Source organism: Micromys minutus (assembly GCF_963924665.1).
Source record: "Micromys minutus genome assembly, chromosome: 20".
Lineage (NCBI taxonomy): Eukaryota > Metazoa > Chordata > Mammalia > Rodentia > Muridae > Micromys > Micromys minutus.
In genome coordinates, this window is record NC_137955.1 from 6,393,677 (window position 1) to 6,415,090 (window position 21,414).

General features: G+C 41.5%; 1 protein-coding gene across 1 annotated transcript in view; it reads right to left on the reverse strand.

Moving 5' to 3' along the window:
- Positions 1-14,619: 14,619 nt before the first annotated feature.
- Positions 14,620-21,414, reverse strand: part of RGS7BP (regulator of G protein signaling 7 binding protein) — a gene marked incomplete at its 3' end in the record, with an annotated part of 99,501 nt that continues 92,706 nt past the window's right edge. The window contains exon 6 of the mRNA XM_080933881.1: positions 14,620-14,711. Coding sequence (XP_080790007.1) covers positions 14,620-14,711 — 92 coding nt within the window. The remainder of the gene's footprint in view (positions 14,712-21,414) is intronic.

Here is a 21,414-nt window from a genome sequence, read left to right on the forward strand (position 1 = left end):
CACAAGGACATTTGATTTTCTACTTGTGAAGGTGATTTCATACCCTAATCCTCTCTCTTCAAGCCCACAACATACTGCAGCTGACACTATACTCCTTATGTGACTGAGAAGCTTGGGTGACATGCCTCACTCTCTCACCAGTGACTTGAGCAGAATGCCTGTAGTTTGTACCCACACTACCCACCTTTGTGCCTCTTGTCTTGAGCTGTTAGTAACTCCCAGACCTGGCTTACAGATGAAAGTGACTAGTCAAACACCGTGACTCCCAGAAAGGGCGAAGCAGGCGGGTGCTGTGAATTTGAGCCTAGCTTGGCCACCTAGTATGTCTCAGAGCAGCCCAAACACTAGAAAACAAGCAAGCAAACAAACAAACCCAAAACATAGAAAGCCAAAATGAAACAAAATAACATAAGGAGTGAATTTCACCCTCTGTGATTCCAATTTAATTATTCTTATGTGGGACATGTCTATCCCCCATCCTTTTCATTAGAAAATAAATCTGTATAGATGATTTCATCTACCCTGCCCCACCCACCACCAAACCATGGCTTTCTCTTCATGCTAGGAAGGTGCAGTACCACCAAGCTCAATCCCTAGGGTTGTGAGACTTCCCTGTAATTTCTTCAGTGATGTCTCCTCTCACTATTAAACCAGTCCTATTGGAACCCAAAGATGCTCTGCTCTTTTCCTCTTCTTTTCCTCCAACACTGTTCCCTTTAGCTGCTCCCCTTCTAGTAAACCTGCAGGTGTTTGTCTTCATGAGCTTCTCTGTCCTAGTGTCTCCTATTAACTGACATATATCTGCCATTTAGTGTTCTTTAAGTACTCACAAACCCAGTGTATCAGTTATGAGCACTGATGGGTTCTTTTGTGTGTGTGTGTGTGTGTGTGTGTGTGTGTGTGTGTGTGTGTGCATTTAATGCATCTCTCTGCTGAACACCTTTCCCCCAGGCCAGGGCTTTCCCGTCCCTGTCTTTCTTCCTTACTAATTAATAATAACTTTCAGTGTTCTTCCTTGGCTCTTTTCTTTCCCCCCTAAGCTTTAAATCCCAGAAGTTTGCTCTGCCTTTGCCCCGTCCCTAATCTCCAACCACACGGCTCTTCTTGGTGATGCCATATGTAGACTGCCCACACAGAATGTCTGAACTCTCATCTGTCTTTTTCAGTACCGCACTTGTATCTTCCTTGTTTAAAAAAACAAACAAAAACACATTGAGGGTATTCTTCTCTTGAAACCTCTCCTACTCTTGGGAGCTCTTCATTTTTCTTAAAAATATCTGCATTTCTCAGCTTAAGTCAAAACAAAGCAAATAAAACATTGATATAATCTGTCACTTATCTGTTTTTATAAATATCAGTCAAACACATTGGGTACTAGAAGGGTACTAGGTGATTCTAAGGATAAGATTATTCAGCAGACAAATGGTGATAAGATCCCTGAGCTTGACAGTAGGTGAAGACTGAACACGGCTGTGTTAAGGCATTGGGTTGCCATGGTATTCCTTTCTTGAATATCTGAGGAGACAGAAAAGAATGTGCTTTAGCTTTTGCATGGGAGAACTAGCAATTAGGCAGGCTGTGAAGCTAGGTGCTGGTGAGGGAAAATGACGGGCTCAAGGCAATTGATTCCATCCACCTATCCATCCATCCATCCATCCATCCATCCATCCATCCATCCATCCACTCATCTAACCATCCATCCACCCATCCACCAACCCACCCACCCATCCATTCATCCACCAACCTACCCACTCATCCATTCATCCACTTATCCATCCACCCATTTATCCACCCATCCACTCATCCACCAACCCACCCACCCATCCACTCATCCACCCATCCATCTACCCATCCATCCACCCATCCACTCATCCACCAAACCACCCACCCATTCATCCACCCACCCATCCACTCACCCACACATCCAACCACCCACCCATCCATCCATCCACCCATCCACCCATCCACCCATCCATCCACCCATCCATCCATCCACCCATCCACCCATCCATCCACCCATCTATCCATTATCACTGACAGTGAGGTGTAAGAGTTAATCTCTTGGGAAGAATCTAGAGAACCTCATTTTCTGTATCTGGATAACACATAGCCCTGAAGATAAGACACTATAATTAACTGTATGAGAATGTGAAGACAAGATGCTATGTTTAACTCTATGAGGATGGCAGAGTTCAGGACAGGTTGACTTCCCAGTACCAGAGTTGGGACCCAGTTAAAGCTGGAAAGCTGTAAAAGGAACTACTGGGTCTTTCAGATGAGTGTTTTGATCCTTCAGGTTCTCCTAAATCCTTGGGGCCTGCAGATACACTCCTTTACCTTATAGGTCATTAGGTCCATATGTACCCATTGGAAGGCAATGAGCTTGTCTAATGAGACTCAGAGCATCTTTCTCTAGGTATTTCTGTATGTCCTTGTTCAGGCTGTGGGATAAATAACCGAGGTCAGACCATCAGTTAGCATCTGTTATGTTTCTAAAGGGAAGTGATGAATTGCTCCCCAAAGAGATGGCTTACACATACCCACTTGAGACCAGAAACTCATATCTAGGAATTGATTCTGACTGAGGTAGATGAAGGAGAGACCAAATAGATGGAGAAATGTGGCAACAGTGTTCTATGATACAGGGTTTGTTGCTTTAGTTGAGGTCTTGGGAGATGATTTCAATATGTTATTACTACAGCACTTAGACACTTGGAGAAAATGATGGGCTGGGTAGTCATAGTTGCTATACCAGAAATACCACGGCAAAGTACAACGGAAGGGGCTGGAAGGTTCAGGTAGGTGAGAGTGCTGAAAATGATTTTGCTATGACATTGGAAAGCCCATCCTGAGAGTGCCCAGAGGACACTTTATTTTTCCCATATAATAAAAAGTGTGTAAATGTGTGAGGGAGGGAGAAGCTGCATCACCATCACCCCCACTACCAGCACCAGCATGAGGAGGAAGGAACAGAGGTGTCTCTCTCTATCTCAGGGATGGCTTAGCTCCTAGCAATGATGAGAAATGTAGTAGCATCTTGAGTTGATAGCCAACACTGAGTGGGAGCACCTAACATTCAGAAGTGAGGTTGACATGACTCCCACAATGGGCACCCACAATGGGCACCCACAATGGGCACCCATATTCACATATGCCAGAGGAGACAGACCAGGAGGATCATTTGAGGAACCTGATGATGATCATGGTGTTTTTATGGGCAGAATAGTGGGCAGGGTAGTCTGGAAAGGTTAAAACCAGATAATTGGAACGCTGACATCACAAGCCCTTGTCCAGTTTTACCCATGAGTATCAGACCCAGAACTCCTCTGTGGAAAGAGGGGCTATGTGGTCTTCACAAGACTTACAAAGTTTATACAGCAGTGACCTCCCTCCCTTGAGTTCTTTCCCAAAGAGTCATGTAGTCATTTATTATTGAAACCATAAAATAGGAATAAGGTAATTTCTACATCTTTCAGTGCCCTTGGGGACAGAATCTGAGCTGACACTAATGTCCCATTGTTCCTCTGTGCTAGAGAAGAGCAAACAGGGCTTGGAAGCAGACCTGGCTCACAGTGTGGCAGCTGCTTTTATGAGACTTCTTTCTTCAATTCTCTCCAGCAGCACTTTGGCTTTTAGCCTGGGGGGGAAGAGATAATGTATGGGGCTTCAGGGTGGGGGAGAGACCTAAATAAACATTCCAATAACCTTCTATTTTAAGATCAAATCATAGCTACTCAAGGGTAGTGGTGGAGACAGGGTTCCTTTGGTGGATCATGGGAGGGGCAGCAGATACGTTGCTACCAGCAGATCCAAGAAGCCCCCGTGGGAACTGCAGTGACGTGGTCTCTCTACTGCTCCAAACAGTCTCAGTCATGTCTATAACATGGCTCTAGCTGAGTCACACACCCTTCTTATGGTTATAGTGATGCTATGATTTTTATAAGACAAATATGAGGATTTTGAAGAGGCTTGGGATTCTGGGAATCCTGTGGGTCCTTAGTAAAAGCTGCTGTTTTTAATCTTCCCATCAGTAAACAAATGGGAACTTTTTAACTTTAAGAGTCCCCTGCAGAAGTAGGTGGGGCAGAAACTCCTAAAACATGGATGACTTTTCACAACTGGTAGGTGTTGTGTGCTTTCTGACACAATGTGCCTGAATGCTGTGGGTCACTGCCCAACACTGATGACAGCACATACCAGTCATGTGTGGCTCTGCTCAGGGAACATTTGGAACCCAGTTTATCGATGGTCTCATGTTGATAGCACTCTATGTTGAAACATTTAAAAAATTGGTATCATACCTCATAGTGTAAAACTCTATATCTTCAGATGATATTTGCAGTGTTTCTCCATCTCTGAAAAATCTTACTCTGCTTAGTAGTGGCGCCATCTGAGTCTGTCAATCTGAATGACTTTGTAGAGAAGGTCACATCTCTCTATTATCTGGATATTGTGTTAAGTGGGTATGATGAGCCAGAAGTGCTCTGAAGTTTTGGGTGAGATGTATGACCTCCAGGTCCCTTCCTGCAGAGTAACTGCTGTAAACATCTGTAAACATCGGCTGTTCTTGTGTCAAAGCCCGCTCTATGGCCTGTGTCTCTAACAGGGAAAACATGAATCTAAAAGGCGAGGGTTGGAAGCAGAAGAGGCTTTTTTCCTCACTGAGGAATCCATGCTTCTTCGTGTGCCTTTAGAATTTATTTGTCTAATGTCCTGGATATTAGAGAGAAGAAAACACGAGTCTCAATGTACTTAAAGCCATGGGTAGTTGATTTAGATTCCTCATGCCAAGAAACTGGTGATTGCCCCAGTCCTCACCATGGGGGTTAAGGTGGCTACCGAGCCAGAATGAGAACATAGAGGGGTACGATCAGCACATAGTAGGCCTATGGGGCCATTTGTTGATATGGCCACGTTCAGGCTTAATGGACAGCAGACAAGCACAGTTCACATAATGGTGTGGTGACTAAGGTCCCAGAGCCCAGATGGGACAGGACAAGGCGCATCAAGACTGGGTGGCAGAGGGAGACAACACATATTAGCTACATGATCTTGGGACTGATTATGTGTATTGGAGCTGAAGATTGCTCTCTCTTTATATCTTTCTTCAAGAATTGTAACAACAGACCCAAGAAGCAGCTATACCCAGATGTGTAAATGTACCTTGAAGAGTGAACACATCTAATCAGAACAATAAAGAACTGCAGTGATTTGGTGAGGCCTGTCAATGTTTCCTGACAACTTGGCACCTGTACCTCAGCTGATGGGCATTGGTGGTTGCTGATAGCATTTCCTGTCATTTAGCCTTGGCCAGTTCAGCACTCAAGTGTCTGTATTGTTTGTGAGACTTATTTATTTGCATCCTATATGTAAGATTGCTTTGTCTGCATGTATACATGTGGACCACATGCATGCAGTATCCAGAGAAGCTGGAAGTGGACATCAGAACACTGGGGACTGGCGTGACTGACAACTATGAGCTGCTGTGTGGTACTGGGAATCGAACCTAGGTCCTTGTCTTAGTTAGGATTTCATTATTGTGAAGAGACACCATGACCAAGGCAACTCTTATAAAGAAAAACATTTAATTGGGGCTGGCTTACAGGTTTTTTTTTTTTTTTTGAACAACTTTATTTTAAATAACAAAGATAAATGTACAAATTTTAAGCATTTTTGCATAAGAGTATATGAATACATTTTGTCAGTGCTTGGCTTTTTTTTTTTTTTCAAAGGTTTGATAGTGTGTATTAAGGTCTTACTAGTTACAATGAGCATAAAGTACATGTAAAACAGGATGTAACCCGAAATTACTCAAGGTTTTTTTGGTGTGTAAGGATTGAGCATAATGGTTTTTTCTTTTCTTTCTTTCTTTTTTTTTTTTTTTTTGAACTTCACACAGTCTGTGAGTTGTTTCTGGGGTGTTCAGAGCTTTCAGGGGTTATTATCCAATTATCAGTGACTGCATATTATGTCTGTTCTTCTGTGACTGGGTTATCTCACTCAGGATGATATTCTCTAGATGCATTCATTTTCTTAAGAATTTCATTAAGTCAGTGTTTCTGATAGCTGACTAGTACTCCATTGTGTAAATGTACCACAGATTTTGTATCCATTCATCTACTGAAAGACATCTGGGTTATTTCCAGCTTCTGGATATTATAAATAGACCTGCTATGAACATTTTGGTGCATGTGTCTTTGTTGTATGTTGGAGCATCTCTGGGATAAATGCCCAGAAGTGGAATAACTGGATCTTCAGGTAGTACTATGTTCAATTTTCTGAGGAAACTCTAGACTGATTTCCAGAGTGGTTGTACCAGTTTCCAACCCCACCAGCAGTGGAGAAGTGTTCCTCTTTCTCCACATCCTTGCCAGCATCTGTTGTCATCTGAGTTTTGGATCTTGGCCATTCTGACTGGTGTGAGGTGGAATCTCAGGGTTGTTTTGATTTGCATTTCCCTGATGGCTAAGGATGTCGACCACTTCCTTAGATGCTTCTCAGCCATTCCATATTCCTCAATTGAGAACTTTTTGTTTAGCTCTGTACCCCATTTTTAATAGGGTTGTTTGATTCTCTGGTGTCTAGCTTTTTTTTTTTTTTTTTTTTTTGAGTTTTTTGTATAACTCATATTAGGCCTCTATCTGATGTGGGGTTGGTAAAGATCTTCTCCCACTTTGTTGACTGCCATTTTGTTTTCTTGACAGTGTCCTTAGCCTTACAGAAGCTTTGCAATCTCATTAAGTCCCATTTGTCAATCTTTGACCTTAGAGCATAAGCCATTGGTGTTTTGTTCAGGAAATTTTCTCCTGTGCCTATGTGTTCTAAGGTTTTCCCTACTTTCTTATCTAATAGTTTCAGTGTACCTGGTTTAATGTGGAGATCTTTGATCCACTTGCACTTGAGCTTTGTACAAGGAGATAAGAAAGGGTCTATTTTCATTCTTCTGCATGCTGAGTGCCAGTTGGACCAACACCATTTATTGAATAGGTTGTCCTTTTTCAATTGAATGTTTACAGCTCCTTTGTCAAAAATCAGGTGACCATATATGTGAGGGCTCATTTCTGGATATTCTATTCTATTCCATTGATCCACGTCCCTATTTCTGTACCAATACCATGCAGTTTTTAGCACAATTGCCTTGTAATATAGCTTGAGGTCAGGGATAGTGATTCCCGCAGATGTTTTCTTGTTGTTGAGAATGGATTTCACTATTCTAGGTCTTTTGTTATTCCAGATGAAATTGCACATTGCTCTTTCCAACTCAATGAAGAATTGGGTTGGAGTTTTGATGGAGATTGCATTGAATCTGTAGATTGCTTTTGGTAAGATGGCCATTTTTACAATGTTTATCCTTCCAAACCATGAGCATGGGAGATCTCTCCATTTTCTGAGATATTCCTCGATTTCCTTCTTTAGAAGTTTGAAGTTCTTGTCATACAGGTCCTTCACTTGCTTAGTTAGAGTCACACCAAGGTATTTCATATTTTTTGTTACTATTGTGAAGGTTATCTTTTCTCTAATTTCTTTCTCCACATGTTTGTCCTTTGAGTAGAGGAAGGCTACTGATTTGTTTGAGTTAATTTTGTATTCGGCCACTTTGCTGAACTTGTTTATCAGCTGTAGGAGTTCTCTGGTGGAATTTTTATGGTCACTTAAGTACACTATCATGTCATCTACAAATAGTGATGTTTTTACGTCTTCCTTTGCAATTTGTATCCCTTTGATTTTACTTCTAGTACTATGTTGAATAGGTAGGGGAAAAGTGGGCAGCCTTGTCGAGTCCTTGATTTTAGTGAGATTGCTTCAAGTTTCCCATCGTTAAGTTTGATGTTGGCTGTTGGTTTGCTGTATATTGTTTTTATTATGTTTAGGTATGTGCCTTGGATTACTGTTGTTTCCGAGACTTTTAACATGAAGGGGTGTTGAATTTTGTCAGATGCTTTCTCAGCATCTAGTGAGATGATCATGTGGTTTTTTTCTTTGAGTTTGTTTATATGGTGGATTACAGTGATGGATTTCCCTGTATTAAACCATCCCCCCTCTTCTCAGGTTCCTCTGAGTTGTTCCAAATTGATAGCTGAGGCTAACTATGACACTAATCAAGGTTTATGCCCTGGTAAGCTGTATCCATTCTCTGACCCTTTGTTTTAAACACGGTAGATAAACGTCCTCTCTTGCCCTCTCTAGCCTCCATCAACATCATTCAAAGTTTTATTGATTTCTTTTTTTAGTAATAGAAATTCCATTCTAAGCAGACAATTATATTTATATGTGGCAGAAGGTCATGCGATTTTGGTATTACCCATTCCTTATTCTCCAGAAACTGAATGTTTAATAAGCAGGTTGTTTTATACACAGGTTCACTTTATAAATAATATTTAAAGACAAAGTGACAAGATTGATGTTCACAGGAATAGTATAGAGGTAAGTGGTCCAAGCCCATGAAAAAACTTCCAAGGCTAAGCCTGGAGACTTGGGCTTTTATGGTTCGTTGCTTGGGAGACTGAGGCAGGAATTCTGCCATTTCAAGGCCAACTTGGGCAAGTTAGTGAAGACTCTGACATAGGTTGAGTATAAAGAGCTGGAAATGTAGTTCAGTGGTAGAGCTTTCATTGTAGGCATGAAAGAAGAGATTTATGTCAACAATGTAAAGGGCATCACTTGGGAGTTGCTCGCTTCCGACTCTTCATGCATCCTGATGATTGACATTCAGCTTTGGAGCTGTGCCTTTCCATGGGTGCCTGGGAAAGGCAGCCTTTCCTGAGACGGTTAGTAACTCTCACAAATCTGGGGTTCTCTTACTAAGGGAGAGAAGGACTGGGTGTTGGAACAATGTCCAAAGGGCTGTTACTGGTGGCAACATGCTGAGATTTAGACAGGGATGCACAGCTTTTCAGTGAACCCCACACTGCCTTTTGAAAACCTTCGTGGTGTCAAATCTTGTTGGTGTTTGTAGACCTTTCTTTAGGTGTGTGAGCACTTTCGGGACTATGTGTGCACATTCAAGCACGTACTTGTATTCTTTTATTGGAAAATAAAACTGTTTAATGCTGTGCCCTTTTGTCTGTGCCCTTGCAGATGTCAGATAAGCTGGGTTTAGAGGCTGCTACCACCAAAACAGTTTCCGAATCTTTCCTCTGTTGATTCCACAGCATGGTTTTTTTTCTCCCATCTTTCCCTGCCTCCCTCCTTGTCTCTCTTGCGTCTCATTCCCCACCCACTTCTCCCATATGTTCTGCTGTGCTGGCGTACTCTCTCCATAGCCCACAGCTCACATCTTTGACAAGGAGTGAGCCAAACAGTGCTGGGAAAAGAGAAGGAAGGACAAGTGGTAACTTATAATGTCTCCTTTATGTATTTTAAACTTTTATTATTAGTTTTTATTACACAAGTAATACATGTTAATTGTAGAAAAATTAGAAAACACAGAAAAGCAAAAAGAAAAATAACCACCCATAATCCCACTACCCATGGATAACTGCTATTAACATTGTAGTGTATGGCCTTCTAGCTTTCTTATGCATATATATACATACATAGATATATTTATATGTGGTTTTCTTTTTTTACAAATATTGTATCGTACTATACATACTGTTTTATAACATTTGTTTCATTTAATATATGTTGTCAATTTCATTGTTTATTCCCTGAAAAAATTATACAGATACTACATGCTCATTGTGAAAAAGTCAAAAAACACAGATATGCAAAAAGAAAATACAATTGCTCTAAACCTCACCTCTCAGAGAGAAATGCTGTTGTCCTATAGGTGAATGCCCTTTCAGACTCTTTAATGCACACATGTGTCAGTATGTTTGTGAGAGGGTGATTCTCTAGAAATTATCCTACAGTCTCCTCTTCTCTATTTAACAACATGAATGGCACATTTCAATAAATACACATGGTGTGCATTCTCAGTTGGTGAACAGTATCCATGGACGGGGTATAGCATATTTAACCATACAATGTAGACATATTTACAAAATATTCTTTCTTGTATGACTTTTAAAACAATGAATAATTGCATCTTAGCTTACGTTTTTACTTAAAATTAAATAATATAATTACTTGTATAATGGTGTGTGTGTGTGTGTGTGTGTGTGTGTGTGTGTGTATAGACACACACATGTCACAGAGTGCATGTAGAGGTTAGAGGTCAACCTATAGGAGGAAACAGTTCCATCGTACTATGTAAATCCAGGGGATCTAACTTGCTTGGTAGTAAGGACCTTTTCATGCTGAGCCATCTTGCTGGCCTATTGCTGAACTTCTAAGAAGAGAATTTCTTTAATGTGAGGTTACTTGGCATATATGAAAAACACATAGAGCCAAAACATTTCCCAGAAAGGTCAGATCAATTTATACTCCAGTTGACTATACGAGGATGTTTATATTTCAAACTTCCTCAGGGTTCTTGGAAGCTTATATATGCACATGTCTTTCTGAGTTGTTGTATCTGAAGTTTTTGCCACTGGTCTATTCAAATATGCTCAAATTATCAGTGGATTATTTAAATGTATGGACATTACTTCCTTGAATCCTGACCTCAAACTGGAAAGTTTAATTTTTTTCCTCTGAATCATTAAATATTATTTATGCCATCCACTCATTCTGTCCTCACAGAACGAGTGTGTTTCATTATTTGGTTTGTGTACAGCAATGTTAGGAGCTGAGAAAACAACATAAAGCAAAGTGTATATGATTGTTGCCTTTTGAAATTTCGAGATAGTCACACAGGCAGTAATGGGGGAAGTGCTTTGTAAACCACAGGGACTCCCCAAGCGCTGAGGTCCTTCACATGGTAGAGGTCTAATGTTGTGCATTATAAATACTACTTTTTATTTTGGCTTATTTTTACTGTCTAGGGGTTTTATATTCTTTCACAAATTATTTCCGTCCATTCTCGTTCCCTTGCCCTTCCATAGTTGGTGCCACGCTCAGAAAGGCTTTGATCCCCACACCACAGCGGCGTCTTCACCAATCCTGACGACACGTAGTTCTCATTTTTGTCATTTATTCTTATTTTTAAACTTTGAACACTTATTTCATCTAGAATTTATTTTGATTAAACTACGGACCTAAAAATTGCATCCAGGAGAGGTTAATTAGTTATTCCTACATAAATTACTTAATTATCAAGACCTTTTTCAAATGCAAATTTGAAATGCAGTGTTCTCAGTTATTTTATGTTGTGGGTGACGTAACTACGTGTGAGAATTTACTGTGAGGCCATTACAGTCTGGTGACTTTTCCTTATTCTTCCTATAGTTACAGGACAGGTAAGCATTTGCTATGGCATATTCCAGAACAAAAGGAAAACACAGATATGTCTTAGGCACGGATGTGTGGGAAGGGATTTAAGCTGCATGTTAATTCCTAATTCTCTCAACCCTGAGACTGTCACAGTCTGGAAGTTGCCATGGGCTCCTTGTTAGTCGGGCCCATTGACAAGGTTTCTGGAATAAATAAAATGCTTTGGTCTTTCTGAAACTCAGTTTCCACTAGGTGGCAGTATTGCCCAATTCTGAGCATTCTAACATTCACAAGGGGTTGGGCAGAGCCTGAGAATACACCCCTCCACCACTACCACACTACCTATTAAAGCCCTGTTGCTTCTACAGCTTGCTTTGTACCCCATTAATGAATGCCACATAGGGCAGTTTGCGTCTAAGACACCAAACACCAGTGGTCAGACTTTAAAGTGATACTTTGGCCTGAAGGTTACTTCATGTGTCTTTCCCCAAAAGAGTCTTTGAGCTCAGCCCCAACTGATTTAGAGTCCAGAAATGTGATTTTAACAATACATTGCAGTAGAGTTCGGATAATGTTTACTTTCTTTATACATGTGATGTTTAAAAAGCCAAAAAAAAAAAAAAAAAACCCAAAGAAATAAACAAACAAAAAACCCAAAACCCCCATATATTCATTATAATTTGCAGAAAACCCTAAGGTAGGATATAAAAGTATGGCAATAAAATGAGTGTGTGCCACAAAGGAGTGTCATTGTTTTCTGTTTGTACACATGTGTTTGTAAGAGAATACTCAGTGCTTTCCTCAGACCCCTACAGAGCAGCTGGCTGTTTCTGTTGAGTGCAAAGACCATCTCCCACAGGGAGCAGAAGCAGCAGTTTTATCTCACAAACCCACGCCTGAGGAAGTCCTTTGGCAGGTGACAGGAGAGAGGGGCAGCTCCTCCCGGATACACTTAGCATATCTAAGGGGAGGTGGTGAGTTGCCCATGGCAACCATGGGCCAATGTAGTTATCAGAACCTTGGTTATTAATGCCGCTTTACGACCTGCTACGGAAAGAACATCTGTAAATCTTGAAGTGTGTCTATCTATGGGAACCATAAAACTGAGCAAAGCTGGAAACCAGGCACTGAATAAATCATAAGGTGGTTCTAGTTCCTCACATAGGGAAAGTCTAGCTGGGTAATTAGACAAATTCCCATCTGCATGAATAGCTACCACAGCTTTCTCAGACATGGAGGTGAGACCTGAATTTTTTTAACAGTCTTCAGTTGTACAATGGACAATTGCACAGGAGGTGTTGTCATACTGAGACTAAGGAGAGCTATCACACGTGAGCAAAGCAGGAGAGGTTTAGGTCAGGCGTCCACAAGAGCTCGCTGCAAACCTCAGCCTCACCAGTCATTTGCGTGGGTTGCTAGGATCGAGGCTCAAGTGTGGGAGGTAATGGAGACAGGAGCTGAGATCATGCCAATTTAGAAATAATAGCTCATAAGTGATAACTGAGATAACCTCGGAGTTTATCTCATTTGAAATGACCTGCAGTCAGGAGAGAAGAGTGAGTTTTATTCAAGATGGCAGGCCGGGAGAGTTGGGTGTAGTTCCTTGGAAGGAGTCTTTAAATACCACTTTCTTTCCATTGATTCACAAACATTCCATTCAAAGTTACAATCACCTCATATAACTTGTCAAAAGCCCTCCTCTTACCGAATCCAGTCAGACCTAGCTACCAGCTTAGTGCAGCAGAGTTGTGGGGTACCGAGAATATGGTGGACAGTGACTAGTGCACTTGAAATGCAGACCAGTGGTAGGCTTTGGAGACCTCTTCCATCCCTGAATTCTTTCACTTATGGTACATAAATATAACAGCGAATTCCAAGTGCTGTGTGATTACCTTCACAGATTTTAGGTTGAACTATGTGAAATTGCTTGTTTTATATATAGATCAAAACAGTCAAATATCAGCCATTTCATAGAATTCAACCTAATACAATAGTTATCCACGCTCTCTCCATCTTCCATAAAGTGAAAGGCTTTGAAATATTTAGTATTTGGCCAGAATATTAATATACAAATAAGCCCCTCCCCAGGGTTGGATTAAGCCACTTACAGGCAGCTAGTCTGTCCCTTTTAAGGTTAGACACCTGTGCCTCCTGCTCTGACTTGGAAGAAGTCAGAGCAGAAAACAAAGGTGCAAAGACTCCTGGGAATTCCTTCCCGGGAAAGGGTCAAAGGAAGGACAGGAGGGAATAAAACAGGATTTGTAGCATATTACAAGTTAGTGGAAAAAGAGCGCAGCAGAGCTATGAGCAGAACACAGCGTGTGGCTCCGTCTTTCCTAAAGTACAGTATTGCTTTATGTGTCCTACTCTCGAGAGCCCAGGCATAGGACAAGACACAGAGCGCACATTGGAAAAGTCATATCTGCATAGTCATCTAAAATGAGACAAGCTAAGCTTAACTAAAACATCTGTTTTTCATTAATAATGTAAAATGTTAAATAGTTTTATGATCTGAGCTAACTCCAGCATGCCCTATAAGATTGAACACTACGCTGATGTACGGACCCATGCTTCAGGTTTCAGTTCAAACAAATGTGATAATATTCAATTTTACATCTGAGGGTAATGCGTATGTTATTACACCATTTCTCAACTGGACGACTTCATTTTCCAAGAAGCTTAAAAAGACACCATTGGATGAAAAAAAGGTTAGTTTCCCACCATATGCACAGTTCGAAGATAGTAGGATTACTGTGTATTTACAAACTGTTGCATTATAAATTAAGATTTTTATGTTGACACAGAGGTTCTGACAGATGGAAGACTAAATGGAGTGAGTGCAGAGAAAGCTACACATGAGGTGGCGTGTGCTCGGTTATAACATGTCTAATGATACTCACCATTGGATTCTTGAACAGTTTTCTGTTGTAAATAGACTTCTATGTTAAGAGACATCTTTTATATCCGATAAATTGTTAACATGATATCAACAAGAGTTACAGATATACTATTATATGTGAAATATTTTTTTCTGTATAATACATTTAAAAAACCTTTAAATAATTTAAAAATCATAATTCTTGCATCTGTCATGGCATGGTTGAGAGCAGACATGCACAATGCCAACTTTTTAAAAATCCCTTTAAAAACAGGCTGCGCCTCTTTGAATCTGTTCTTCTTTCCCCCCCTTGATGGCAGCTGCTTTCAAGTGTGAAATTATTTCAAAGGGCAGGGAGAGGCAGAGAAACGTAATGAGGAAGCATAGAAAACACGGTCAGAACCGTTCTCAGTGGTCTGCTGTGTGGAGGTTCTGGTTCTGCAGTGTTTTCAGGTGATCTTCAAGGCGAGTTCCCAGGGAGCCATCTAGCTCGAGACCAGACAACACAAGCCGAAGAACCGTCTCTTCCGTCTTCTGACCATGGGGTAGGGAGTAAGGTTCAGAAGGCTGCTGTCATCTGGATGGGACAGAGTGTGCACGGGAGTGAGGCACAGACAGAAAACAACCTGCTCAGTATGAAATGGCTCTAAAAAGCCGTCATCCTCTGCATCACGTTTCAGACCTCAGCAATATCAGACTAGATAATGCTGTGTTGTTGGAGGCTACCGGAGCTTTGGAGGCCTTCACTAACCCTTTGTTGCTAGAGGCTATCCTCCCTCACTGAAGGGCTTCATCGGTGTCCTCAGTATGGCCTGGGACAGCAAACTCCAAGGCTGACAAGCCCTGGTTACAGTTAAATTGAACTGAGACAGCTTTTCAGTTGGGAGATGGTGCACACACCTTAATAGAAACAATCCACCTCCCAGTAAGCTTGTCTTGCCTTCTCAACTTACCTTCCATGACCCTCATCTGTCACTCAACCTCACTAAACTCTGATGTCCTTAAATATAAATTCGGAACATCGAAATGAAGACGCTTACCTTAAGTGAAGATGAAGTGAAATGACTTAAAACGGTTCACTCTGGCAGCAGCCTAGTGCCTCAGTTAAATAGATAATTAGTAACTGTTTTCTGTTACATGGGACATTTTTCTCGGTTCCATTCAACTTTCTTGTTTTAGGAAGAAGTTTTAGCTATATTCTGTTGTGCCTTTTCATATATATATTTGATCACACATTGTCTTAGTTACAGTTTTATTGCTGTAAAGAGACATCATGACCACAGCAATTTATATAAAGGAAAGAATTTAATTGGAGCTGGCTTTCAGGGTCAGAGGTTTAATCCATTATTGTCATGGTGGGAAGCATGGCAGTACTTCCTCCAAGAAGGCCACCCCCCTTCTCTATATGCATACATATATATGTGTGTGTGTGTGCGTGTGTGTGTGTGTGTGTGTGTGTGTATGTATGTATGTATATATTTGTATATATTTTGGTCAGATTGATAAGATTAATCAATACTTTGGGGATCAAAATTTTTTAGTGTGATAACAAGCAAAGGAAGAAAGGAACCAGTAGACTAACTTGCTTTTCTAAACTGAGTTTTTAAAGCCTATTGCCGTCAGGGAGGTCCAGGGAGAGAAGAATTGGCCAGTATGGGTCTCAGTGGCTATACGCAGAGTATAAGCTGGGAATTTCCAGCAGGGGCGGAGCTAGTGCAGGGGCGGAGCTAGCACGTGGTCTTGGTGTGACAAGATGTTTGGCATTGATGACTGTCAGGTGGCTTTTCAGAATGGGGCTGAGGGGCTCTCCTTCCCCACTTCCAACTTTGAAGGATATAGAACCTTGGCAGGGCCATTCTCCAAAGTTAGATGAAGGTGTGGATGCAGGGAGGGAGGCACAATATATTAAGGGAACTGGTTTGTAGTTGAGGTTTGTTTTTCGTTCTTACAGAGCCTTTGTTTATGATAAAAATAAACCCTGGCTTCCGAGTCTCTTATGAAACGATTTCATCCAGGTCCCTGAATTTCCTCATCTTCCCTAAAGTCTCCTATGTGTCAATATATCATACTTACTAGCAAATGAGTACTGTCCACCCAAACTGACAGGGGCCATGGCAGAGTTCAGTCTGATAAATTTAGCTGTACCCTGAGAAGCATGTTTAAACCAAAAGAAAAAAACAGATGTCCAGCTGGGCATAGCAAATGACTCTAACATGGTCCCCTTTCCTGTCTCCAGCAACCAAAAACGGTCCTCTAAAACAGACTCTTCAAGTGTGGACAAAACCAGGTCCATTTATATTCTTTTAACTGAGAAAAAGTAATTTGCAATTCTGCAGGCAACTGTAATTCGAGAGCTAAGACTACATTCTCTTTCTCCTATACTTGTGTCAGAAGAGTTAAGACCCTGAGGGAAATGCCAGGCCCCAAGCTTGAGCCCGGGCATCGCTGTGCAGAGGAGTCACCACAGGAAAATTATATTTTTAGAACAGAAAGGAATCATACATAAATACATAACTGAGGTTTTCATCATTTCTGGGACTTTTATTTTAACTACCAAATTGTCAGTGAACTTAGCCTAACTGGATAGGCCTTGAGGGGTCGCTAGCTCAAGATCTCCTTAGATAATGACACTTGCTGAAATTCAAGTTCACCGGCAATTCAGTGCTTTTTAGAAGTAGAGTTATCAAAACTAGGAAGATATTTATAGATAAGAAAGCTCTCTCTCCCTCCCTCCCTCCCTCTCTCTGACTTGTAAGATCTATCATTTAAATTCCTCATCTAATTTCCTGTCTTATGTGTTGTTCTCACCACATAAGGACATGTCGGTTGTACATTTATAAAGGAAAGTATGTCTGCACCTACTGTTATCAAAGGGATGTCCTGCTATCATTTTTATGTTAAAAGCACAGAGGTGTCACATATAGAGATTATCACCATAACTCTTATTTCCTAATTACAGTAAAAAAAAAAAATCCCTCTATAGAAGAGCCTTTTATGCTATTGAAATTCTTCCCATTCAACCTTCTTTGTAGGTATGTATGTTTCATATAGGATGTACATACATGTATATGCAGGGTATCTATGCTGTATAGATTTCTGTACACAAGCATGTGGGTCACTTACAAGTGGACATAGTCTAGGATGGATGGGAAAATGCTGACACTAGGCAAAGGCCATGTTACTGTCTGAAAATGACTACCGGCTTGGGTGTCTTTGGTGTGCATTTGTCTCTCCTTTGCTTAGACCACAGCCTGTTCATCTTCACCTTGGGAAGAGGAGAAATAAGGGCTTAGAAATCCTTGGCTAATCTGGAGTAGCTTTCTACCAAAAAGAATGACAACAGCTGTAGTAAGTTCTAAGATTCATTAAGCAGCAAAGATGTATGGAAGAGTTTGATACTAGCTCAACTCCAGGCAAAGACATCTTGTGGTGTGTACTGACATCCCAACTCTGAGTTTTAGAGGGCTGCTGAAAGAATGTGAACAAAGTGGCACATTCCCTGACTGTTTAAATTCTCTGGGCAAGTCTGGTGAGCTTGTTAGGGAATGGTTGGTCTTTGCTGCAAATGCATGTTTGTGTGGCATTTTAAGGTTCTTCCTGCAGAGTGCACAATTCACAAAACCACAACTAAAGATAGCTCAAAAAATGAAAACGGAAAGTGGGAAGGAAAATGGAGAAAAGTGGAGGAGAAAGTAAAGGAAGGGTGGAGCAGGAGTGGTCACTGTCAGTCAGTCCAAGGACCTGGGGTGGCTTAGGAAATGTGAGGCTCTTTCTCCATTACTCACTTTCCTTTTGCTAACATTTGTTATACAAATGACACTTTGGGAAAATGAGAGAAATAGAAAACAGAAGTTTCAAATAATAATCTAAGTTTAAAGCTGCGTTCTCAGACATAGTTAAGAGAAATGGCCAGATGGGAGTTGTTGTTGTTTTTGAAATAACTCTTCTATTACCCCCTTCTTTATATGAATCTATATGCATGAATATACACACATATTTGCATGTACATATGTGCATATATATACATATATATGCAATTATGTATTATATAATATATTATCTATATGCCATATTATGTAATAATATAACAACTATATAACATACCTATTATATAATTATGGAATATATTATATATTATAAAATATATATCATATATAATGAAGCAGAGAGAGTGAGAGGGAAGATATTTTAAAGTACTTAGTGGCTGTGAAATGAGTGCTGTATATATAGCATCATCTGGGCACTTCCAATGCACAGATTATTGACTTCACCCCCCCCACCCCAGTTTCTTGACTAGTAGGTCTAGTGTGGAGCCAGAAGAGCAGCATTTCTTAAATGCACCTAAAGGTACTGATGTTACAAGTCACAAGGGCAGACCTTGAGGGCCACTAAATGAACAGAGGAACTACTAAGTGCCCTTAGGTGATGCTTAATTTGATTGTCAACTTGGTGGAAAATAGAATCATCAAGAAAACAAGTCTCTGGCCATGGTAGTGAGGGCTTTTTGTAAATGGGGTTAGTTCTGATGGGAGATTTGCCCTAAAGGCAGACAGTAGTCCTCCATGAAGTCCTGGACTGAGGAAGAGAGCAATGAAAATTATATTGATGCTCTCTTGTCTATGACAACAATTTGACCAGTGCCTGCTGAAGCTTAGAAGTCACCTAAATGTGCCCTCGTTCTCTGTACATGAGCTTCCCTTCCCCCAAAGCCTTCCCTACTGTTACACTTCTCTGCCACAATAGACCTGATGTCCTGGAACTGTAAGCCAACACAAACGCTTCCTTCCTTCCTTCCTTCCTTCCTTCCTTCCTTCCTTCCTTCCTCCCTCCCTCCCTCCCTCCCTCCCTTCTCCCTCCCTCTCTCCCTCCCTCCCTCCATCCCTCTCTCCTTCCCTCCTTCCCTTCTTCCCTTGTTTTGGAGGCACTTTTGGTGCAGCAATGAGGTAAGTAACTAATACATCCTGTGCTGGGCAGTGAGGATGAAACCAAAATGGAGTTTAAAAGAAAGATGACTTCTGATCTAAAAGAACATCTCTTGTCTAGCTGTGAGACTGCATTTCCAAAAGCATGAGAAAGATCCAAGTATAGTGCATGAGAATTCCCAGGGAGAGGAGCAGAGGTGTCACTCCCATTTAAAGGACGTCATTCATGGAAGATTCATGTAGGCCTTGGTGACCATTCTTGGTCAGAAGGAATGAGAAGAACTAGAGTGCTTGTTGAAGGGGAGGCATCCTGAATGAATGGGATACTGTGCACTCAGACAAAGAGGCACCAATGACAGGCTAGGTCAAGTTCAAATAAACAGTCTAGTCAGGGTGAACTGAAGGCTTATGAAGGAGTGGCCAGTACCAAAAAAACAAACAAACAAAAACAAAACAAAACAAAACCCAGCTAAAAATGACCAATATAGGCCTGTTTCTCTTTCTTCTTTGACTTTATGCTGCCCTTCTCCCAAAGCCTTCCCACCCTGGTTGATTGGCAATCTTCCCTTTGAGACTAGCATCAGCTACTCACTTGTATGCCTTTTCTGACTCTGCTTCCCTGCCTCTACCTCCCCCTTCCTGTTGCCATCAGTTCTATCAACAATTGCCTGGGTAGATGAGCTGACTCTAATCCCATCTATCGTCCTAGCACTGGTAAAAACAACGGTTTATGGAAATCTTAATATATTTATCATTGCTGTCTCAGCTCTTTACCTCTGAGTCAGTGAATAGCCTTCCTTGGCCAGGCTTTTCTGTCCCAAATGCCAGGTCGGAAGCTTCGAACATCACCTTTCTGTTTAGTCCTCTGGATTTTGCAGCGGTACTCAGCCCAGTCACCCCACGTAACTAAATGTTCCTTCCTTGCAGTGCTTTTTTGTTTTTCCCCTTGGGATCCCTTTGTGAACTGGTCTTTTTTCCCTTCAAGCCTTCAAGCTTTACAGTGTTGCATTCCAGAGCATTCTCTTGGCAAATTTCCCAAGGGCAGTCTCTGCTGTGTACAGCGCTCCAATGACCACTGCTCTGAAGATACTTAGATCTATTTCCAGTCTTCTTGGGTCCTGTCTTCCCTCAATGCTACTAACCTTTGATTATTACCCCCAGGGCTTCTCCATGTCTAAAACTATAGTCATGTTATACCTTGAAGCTTCTTGCTTTCTACTCTTAGCTTAATGACTGATAGCATTATTTATCCTGCGAGTTAAGACTGAACCCAGATTCATCCTTGACTTTGCTTTCTCCCTTATGAATCAGATCTGACCTGTCATATTTTTCTCCCTAGTTTCCTGGCTTTACATAACATCTGAAGCATGTCTCATCTTGAATGCAGCTCTTGCCTGCTCACTGCATTCTGCTCTAGAGCAGACTGAGTTCCTATGGATTCTAAGGCATGCTATCAACTCCTGGATTCCACGAATGAGCAAAGACACCACCACATCCCGCAGACCTCATTAAGTCAGAATTGCAGCAAAGGTGAAACTGCCTTTCAGGCTTAATCTATTTCTGTTGATTTGTTTTGTTTTGTAACAGCACGAATTTAGAAGACACTTCTCCTTCACTTTCCAGTCTCCTTTGAGCCTCTTTCAGTAACCTTGTGGGCTCCCCACAGGTGGCTCCATTTGTAATCCATTTGACACAGCAAGCTGATCATAATTAATGAAGCTCCCTGCAGCACCTTCAATGACCCAGAATGGAGGACAGGAGGGGCACTGGAGCAGAGGAAAGGACAGCAGGCCTAGAGCCAGGAGACCTGGACATTGCCTGTAGCCCACCACAGAGGTGCCACAGAACAAGGGCTGCTTACTCTCCTGGGTACCGGTGTCTTTGAGCTCAGGCTGGAAGAGAACTATGGAGAAGACAATGCCCTAAATGTAGGCAGCTCAGTGATGCTCTAAATCCCTGCCTTTGGCCACTCTGCTTCTTTCTTACTAAAAATCAACTCAAGTGGACGTTTGTTGAGTAGTGAGTGGGAGAGATGTAATCTAGTGTTGAAACAAACCCTGGATCAGTTCCAAGTGAAGAACTAAAATGGGGCGTAGAGAAGAGGAGAGTCTGAGCTGGCAGGGGCTCACACGGTCAGCAGGCCAAGTGCAGGAAGGCAGGACCTTCTTGCTCCCCTTTTGCACTCACAAAATTCAACTGGGCATCCTGGGGAGTTACTCTCCTGGGAAGCTCAGCAAATGCTTCAGTGAGAGGGCCCGGAGGTATCCATGGGAGAGACTGCCAAACCTATCAGTCCTAATGTGTGCTCCAAATGACATCTTTCTCCCCTTTTCTGTTTCCAACACACATGCAAATGGA